Raw genomic sequence first — 8,350 nt, 5'->3', positions numbered from 1 at the left:
CATTCAAAAACAAAATTGCTATTTCAGTAATAAATCAGGTACACTCCTTCTGTCAAATATTTATCATATTTCTGTTTTTCTGAGGATTGTATGGATTATCTTTGTTATTAAGGTACTATGATTAGCTCATTCCAATTTATACTTTTCTTAATTCTCCCACTGACCCAGTAAGTGGATCTTGAACCCAAACTAGCCTAGTCTTCCTCTACTGATGTCTTTTAATAGCAGATAGTCAGTCTGCTACTTAGCAATAGCAAAAGGTTCTTGTTTCACAGGATATTCTCCTGAAATATAGTTTTTGACTGAAACACACTTGGAAGGAACATCATCCCAAATCTAGTGTTTCTGTGTCTAATTGAGGCATACTTGATAATGGCATTGCTATTCTCTGACACCCATTTCCTTTCCTTCCCCTGACTATCACAAACTGAGTGTTTGATACTAATGAATATAATTCTTTGAGAAATTCTTTGTTATCATATTAAAGTATTTTGGATATTGGGGAAAGAAAAAGATCAAATATTGCAGGTGGTCAAAGCATTGAACGTGGGGTAAAGTCACTTGAGGCTTTTGTTTACTGTCACCAAGAGGAATCCTTGCCAAGGAAAAGCATCGCTTTATGAAACTATCATAAAAGATTATATCAGCAGAATAGGTGCATTGGGGTGGAGAATCTGGGAGAAAGAAGTAAGTGTCCTTTAAAAAAAATGGCTGGGGAAATACAAAGTAAGAATTATTGGTTTATAATAGATATCAATGAAAGCAGCAAAACCACACCCTTCAATGTTATTGGAAAAAAATACACTTGGAATTGTACCAAGAGATGTTCAAAATGAGGCACAAAACGATTGATATTCCTGTGTGAGTTGAGTGATGTCATGTTTTAACTGAGTGGTGAGTGAACTTCAAGGAGAAATGACTTGGATTAACTCCCTTTATCTAGGTGGAAGTAAAGGATGATGCATGGAGTTAGTGGAGCCACCAGTTGTGGAAGAACCTGCAGATCGGTCTGAATGAGGGTCAGGGGTGTAAATGTAAATACTCTCTGAAGAAATTCAGTGCAAATCCGTATGGAAATAGCCATCTGAATGTCTGACCTTCCAGCAAAATCAATGGGCTAACATAGTAGTTGGAAAATTAATCTTTGACAAGTATTGTGGTTTCCCACACATTCAGTGATTTAGTACAATATACTGAATGACAGGGTTAATTGCAAGCCTTGCAGTTTAGTGTAAGTGTACTCTCTGAGAGAAAGATTTACCTCTAATGGGCATGCTGTGTTGGTGCTGGAATGTGTGGCAACATTTGTAGGCATTCTTGGGTATGTTGGTTGTTAATGCAAATGGAACATTTCACAGTATATGTGATAAATAAATTTGAATCTAATTCAAGATCTAACAAAAAGTTCAATTATAATTGGTACTGTTCGATAAAAGCAAGAAAAAAGCTAACGTCCAATTCGTATTTGCACCACTCTGAATCAAAGATCTATGAAATAAATTGCACTGTATAAAAAGACTTCTCATTACACATCTTTTGCACAACTTATTTTCAACCATTGCATATGTATGATATAAGTATAGGTCACATTGCATGCTTGCAATGACACAGGTATGTTATGTAACAGTGGGATAATCTGTTGATTTTGCAGATTAAGGTACTTAGATTAAATCTACTTGCTTCATTAGTAAATTCAAAGTAAATTTATTAATGAAGCACATGTATGTCACAAAATACAACCATGAGATTCATTCATATTTACATGCCATTACTAATTTCTGATCTTTTGTACGCTAAAGAAGCTTAAACCACACAAGTCAGTTTTACAATTATTGGTAAAGGTGACACAAATATTAAAAGCAATACTGATAATGAACAATTTGCAGATGTTTTCTTATATTTCTAAATGCCACTTAAACTTTGTAGTTGAATGTTAACTGAACTGCGACTTTTATATTGTTAAGTGTCATTAAATAACTTGTGGTGACATTTTTACAGGGTCTTACATCCCCTAAAGAAATTGGGATAGAGGAGGATAGACTGAATAGGTTATTAGAAGAAAAGGAGAAGATTTTACACAAAACAACTGCACCAAATCTGAGAGCAGTTGAAAAGCTACAAAATGTGTGTGATAAGTTTGAACAATCAGTCCATGGTAGGTTCAAAGCAAAGAACCAATATTTTGATTTGCAAGAGTAACTCTATTGAACTTTTACACAGGAAACATTGGTAACTTGCTGGACACATGACATGGTTTTTGATGTGTAATGATTGAATAAATGAAACTGGATTTCTCACAGACTGAGTCTGTAAAGGGCTTTAAATAGTTATATTAGATCTCCTTGCATCCTTCTCTATCCAAAAGAGAACAACCTCCATCTCGAATCATTTAGTCATTTTCCACTCTCTAAAGCCTTTACATCTTTCCTAAATGATGGCAACTTAAATTGTGACCAAGCTAGTATTTCACAAAGGCTCATGAAGGCTTCCCTTGACCTTGTACACAACCTGATCCACTCTGTTATCACTATCAGCCTGGTCCTAAAACTTCAGAGTCAGCATAAACATTGCCACAAGAAGATAAATGTTGAAGCACCTAAGGGCCACAAAGCAGAACTTCTCAGACAATGTCTCATAAATCACTTGTTAACACCCAGTCAACTGCCATTTGCCAAAGATAAAGAGGCACCTATAGGAAGGGGTCCAAATAGCACAGAAACCACAGCAACTCTTCTCCTCAATTGCCTTCTAATGGCTGAAGAGCTGTTCCCTGAATCACATTGTGAGAACTTGTACATCAAGAAACATGATGATGTGATCTTCACTATTTAATAAGTCTCAGAAATGTAAGTTTAAGTTTAATTGTCATTCAACCATACATAAACACAGCCAAACAAAACTAGCATTACTCCAGGGCCAATGTGCAAAACATGGTACCAACATTCACACACAGCATAAAGCACACAAGCACATACTGTACAAGATAACAAGCACATATAAGATCTTAATAAAATACAGTCCAAGACCACAAGTCCATGAATATTACAGATCTGTAGCCGAACACAATACAGCCTGACTTCTGCTGAGCAAACGCTAGGGGACAGCACCAATTCCAGTTGGGACACTGTACCATGCTGCCTCAAATGAAGCAAATATATCAGTGGATCAGAGTTGCAGTACTCTAACTATGTCCAACAGACTCTTACGATCACAAGAAAAATGACTAAGATGATCACTCGCTGTTAGACTGCACACCATCTTCCCATACCAATGTTTCGCTGGTGCAGGCAGCAGCATGATGTGCAGCAAGTCCAGATCCTTCAGTTTCTCCACCGTCGAGCAATGCACTGATGGGGTAGACCTGCAGTACTTTAAGTTGTTAATGTCCAGCAGGGTCTTGCAATAACACCTTTAACTGACTCAGTAGAAGCCGCTGCTTCAGCAGCCATTCCTGGTCTTTTTAGATTTCACTAAAGCTTTTCATTCCCCTGATAGGGATTCTCCAAAAACTAGGGTATCTACATAATCTCATTTCTATCTTACATGTATTTTAAAATGAGCACTACTATCTTAAAGATAAGACTGCATTAGTGCTCTGACTCATTGTTTAATTGTTCTCACTGCTTTGCTACACCTGACCTTCAACAAGGTCCTCACAGTATTAGAGCTAGTCTTCAGAGCTGCACCCTGCAGTGGTTGCAACAGAATCAAGATCAGTCGATCCTCTGTAGTCAAGTTATAGTATGCAGATTATATTCATGTTTTCATACACAGAGGACCAAGTCATCATCAATTTGTTCACGGAAGCATATGATTCTATGGGCCTTAAACTCAGCACTACAAGACCAAGATCTTTTGCTGATCTGTTCCCACAACACCTCCCTCCAACAATAAAGGTCCGCAGTAAAACCTTGAAAATAATGGGCCATTTCTCATACCTTGGTGAAGATAGACATGTCCATGAAATTTACCACAATGGTCTATCTGCCAGGGCAACAGTAAGTACAATGGGATTTCAGGATCAAGTTCTTGGCTTTGGCATAAAGTCATGGTCTACTGAGACTGCAATGATCCCTGCTCTCCAGATACACCTGCAATCTGCATTACCTACAGAAAGCACTTCAAGGCACTGTAAAAACAATCACCAAAACTGCAAAATCCTCCAAATGCACTGGAAGAGCAAGAAAGTTGTCGTCTTGTAGGCCTAATACTAGGTTGCCAAAAGCATTATTCCAACATTCCTGTTAATTCTTAAGAATCAGAATGGAAGCAAGTAATTCTTGATTCTGAAGGGCAGTGAAGAAGAAAAATAAGGTCTTTGAACTTCTGAGATCATTCTGCCTATGTCCCTTCATTCCACGTGTTGATCTCATCAGCAGCCTTTTACATCTGCTATTCACTTATTCATGCAGAGGACCTCCTAGCCTTTATTGTCACAGGATTTCTATATTTTCCCATTTCTCAATCAAGACTAGTTTTGAAAATCAGGGTGCTCATATTCATCCAAGAATTAGAAGTGGAAGCTCAATGTAATCCCCGTGACTGTAGCACCTTTCATAAGATAATGGCTGATATTTTACCATTGAAACCCATGGAACTGTGTTCCGCAATATTTTCTGTGTTTTTTATGAAAACTTGTATTTTATACATTTTAGAAGCTATTACTATTTTGTTTTTATGTTTCTCGTGTGATCCATTCCCTTTTTTAACAATGTCGTGGTATTTCTTTGCAACACTAACATTTTCTGAATTCCCGAGTGTACTTAAAAGCTAGTTTTCCTTTGATCTTATAATCTTACTTGATAGCCATGACTGGATCACTTGGGTTTTTTTGCCTTAAAGATATTATGAACTACATATTAATTCTTTAACCTAAAGGTTAGCCATTGCTAATTTACTCTCATGTCTTTAATGAAGTTTCCAGCATTTTCTGTATTAGATTTCCAGCTTGTACAGTTTTGTTTGATTTTTCATTTACTGCTAAAATGCCTTGCCTCTGATTTGAAATAGGTATTAATAAGTATATCAGAAATCATCAGATAGTGTATAATTATTGCAGTATGGTTATTTTTCTATCTTGGTTTATCTTCTTTTGCTAGCATTTGATTTAAGCAGAAAGAAAGCTAGAATCTGCAGACAAGATTTTGAACAAGTCAAAAGAAGGAGATACAATTTGTTTAACCACTGTTTTGAGCATGTTTCAGTGAAAATTGATCAAATCTACAAGATGATATGCCAGAATAGCAGTGCTCAGGTAAGCAGTATTTCTGAAATTCAATTTTTACTACAATCCTTGTCTGACAAAAAAAAAATCTGGAAAAAATCTTTGTTTTGTAGGATTAGGAGAAGGCCACTTGACCCTTCAAGCCTGCTCTGCTGTTGATCAAGATTATTACTGATCTTTTACCTTTTTGCTCTTTCCCTACTGTTTTGCTTTTGATTCCTTTAGAGCCAAAAATATGTAGTTCTCTGTTTTAAATGAACTTCATGACAGAGCCTCCACAATCCTTTTGGGTACTGATTGCCACATATTCCCTACTCTCTGAATTAATAAACTGCTCCTCATCTCAGTTCTAAATGGCCTACCCTTATTCTGAAATTGCGCATTCTGATACTATGCTCCTCAGCCAGGGGGGACTGCCATCCCTGTCTCTAGCCTGTCAAATCCATTAAAAGCTTTGTAAGTTTCAAAGATATCTTTTCTTATGGTGTACTTAATCACTCCTTGTATGGGAAAAGTTGCCACCCTTGAAAACATCTAGTGAATCTTTCCTCTTTAGCAAGTGTTTACTTTTTCAGGTGGGATACTAGAACTGGATCTAATGCTCTAAGTTCCTTCTCATGAAGGCCCTCTATAATTGCAATAATACTTCTTTAATTCTGTATTCAAAATGCTCTCATAATAGAGACTATCTAATCACTCACTGCAGCAGCATGTTGGTGTTTTATGTAGAAGGACACTGGCTTTCTGATGGTTTTAATCCAAGGTTTCTTCAGAAGTCAGGAAAGAGGCACAAAGTTTATTGCTTCACAATCGTTCTATTAAGCATAAATAAAACAAAGAAAGTTGAAAATGTTCGGTAATTGAGGTCTAGTAAGTGAAGAGGGGAAGACAAAAGATGATGTACCAATGTGGTTGAACGTTCGTATACCCATAGATATGAAACATTCCAATCACTTTTGTAGATAAGAGTTAGCCAATCAGGATAGCTTCTATTCAAATAATGTAATATCAAGAGAAGTTTCTGGAGCTTGGACACACTGAGTAACTGCATATACAGTATATACTGTGTCCACTAAGAAGCATGCTAAACAATTACATGTATGTCACTAGTTATGTAAAATACAAACAGAAAAATAATTGTTAAGCTGCAAAGAAACTAACAGTCTAATCCAATAATCCCCACCCACCCCCTGTGATTCACACATTTAGAATCATTACATCTGAAAATTGAGGTGAAAGAACTTGAGGTATCTACAGTAGGTTAAGTATAAAATTACTTAATGAGAATATTAAAGACTATATATTCAAAGTATTCATAGGATTATGTCATTGTTAGGCAGATTAGTAGACACAGAAGTTTAAACTATTTTTAAACTACTTAAAAAAGATCAAAGCTATGATAAAACATTAGTATGAATATTAGTGCTCATTGTAAATAAGGGAAATAGGCAAAAATATAATGTAGTATTAGAATGAATGTCACAATGTCCAGTAGTTCTCAACTTGTTCGAAGTCTTCTGTTTGGTTAGTGATTTGTTCACTGTAGCTCAGCAGTGTAGACACTGTCAAAGATTGGAGGTGCAGTAGACAGTGAGAAAGGTTTTCAGAGCCTGCAGAGGGACTTGGACCAGCTGGAAAAATGGGCTGAAAAATGGCAGATGGAGTTTGATACAGACAAGTGTGACATATTGCATGTTGGAAGGACATACCAAGGTAGAACATACAGGGTTAATGGTAAGGCACTGAGGTGGGCAGTAGAAACAGAGGGATCTGGGAATACCGATACAAAATTCCCTAAAAGTGGCATCACAAGTAGATAGGGTCGTAAAGAGAGCTTTTGGTACATTGGCCTTTATTAATCAAAGTATTGAGTATAAGAGCTGGAATGTTATGATGAGGTTGTATAAGGCATTGGTGAGGCCGAATCTGGAATATTGTGTTCAGTTTTGGTCACTAAATTACAGGAAGGATATAAAGAAGGTTGAAAGAGTGCAGAGAAGGTTTACAAGGATGTTGCCAGGACTTTAGAAACTCAGTTACAGAGAAAGGTTGAGTAGGTTAGGACTTTATTCCCTGGAGCGTAGAAGAATGAGGGGAGATTTGATAGAGGTATATAAAATTATGATGGGTACAGATAGAGTGTATACAAGCAGGCTTTTTCCACTGAGGCAGGGGGAGAAAAAAACCAGAGGACATGGGTTAAGGGTGAGGGGGGAAAAGTTTAAAGGGAACATTAGCGGGGGCTTCTTCACACAGAGAGTGGTGGGAGTATGGAATGAGCTGCCAGATGAGGTGGTAAATGCGGGTTCTGTATTAACATTTAAGAATAAATTGGACAGATACATGGATGGGAGGTGTATGGAGGGATATGGTCCGTGTGCAGGTCAGTGGGACTAGGCAGAAAATGGTTCGGCACAGCCAAGAAGGGCCAAAAGGTCTGTTTCTGTGCTGTAGTTTCTATGATTACTAACACATTAACCATAGTGCTTGTTGTCCTCATCTGGTACCACTTTAGCTCGCTTGCAATGGCTGGTGTGTATCCACTTAATTTTGCCTTCTGCTTTCGCCACTGAGTTGGTAATTAACAGCATTTGATAAGGACCTTCCCATCAAATTTTCAATAGTTCCTTCTGCAGTTTCTTAAACAGAATCCACTCACCAAGAATCAGGCTATGTCCTCTTCCTGTTGGATCACTCCAGGCAGAAGAGACCAGTTGAGAAGCAGACTGGATAGCTTAATTTTACACAATATTTAAACTGTCTGCCATATCAGCCCCTCTGAGATCGAGGGGTCCCATCAGTGACATAGGACACCCTGTTACCACCTTAGTTTAATTTTCTAGTTGGGGTTGCTCTGATGCTATATTAGACTATAGGAAGAACCATCGGCCATGGTATACCTTCCTCATTATATTTTGTCAGTTGTTTGATAGCTCCATTCATTAGTTTGACCTGTCTTGATGACTCTGGGTGACATAGACAAAAGATCTTCCAATGTTCATCAGTTGACATAATTCCTCATAAACGTTCCCAGTGAAATATGATCCTTGGTCAAAGTCGATGTGACATAGCAATCTCCATCTCCATCTAGGAATATAGTCCTTCATCAGAGTTCTTGCTGTGTCT

General features: G+C 37.5%; 1 protein-coding gene across 1 annotated transcript in view; it reads left to right on the top strand.

The window, feature by feature from the left end:
- LOC134352361 (structural maintenance of chromosomes protein 1B-like) overlaps positions 1–8,350 on the top strand; it is a 107,347-nt gene that overhangs the window by 75,135 nt on the left and 23,862 nt on the right. Inside the window, exons 20-21 of the mRNA XM_063059670.1 lie at positions 1,999–2,155; positions 5,100–5,254. Coding sequence (XP_062915740.1) covers positions 1,999–2,155; positions 5,100–5,254 — 312 coding nt within the window. The remainder of the gene's footprint in view (positions 1–1,998; positions 2,156–5,099; positions 5,255–8,350) is intronic.

Source organism: Mobula hypostoma, chromosome 9 (assembly GCF_963921235.1).
Source record: "Mobula hypostoma chromosome 9, sMobHyp1.1, whole genome shotgun sequence".
NCBI classification, from domain to species: Eukaryota; Metazoa; Chordata; class Chondrichthyes; order Myliobatiformes; family Myliobatidae; genus Mobula; species Mobula hypostoma.
This window is presented reverse-complemented; position numbering and strand designations above follow the sequence as displayed.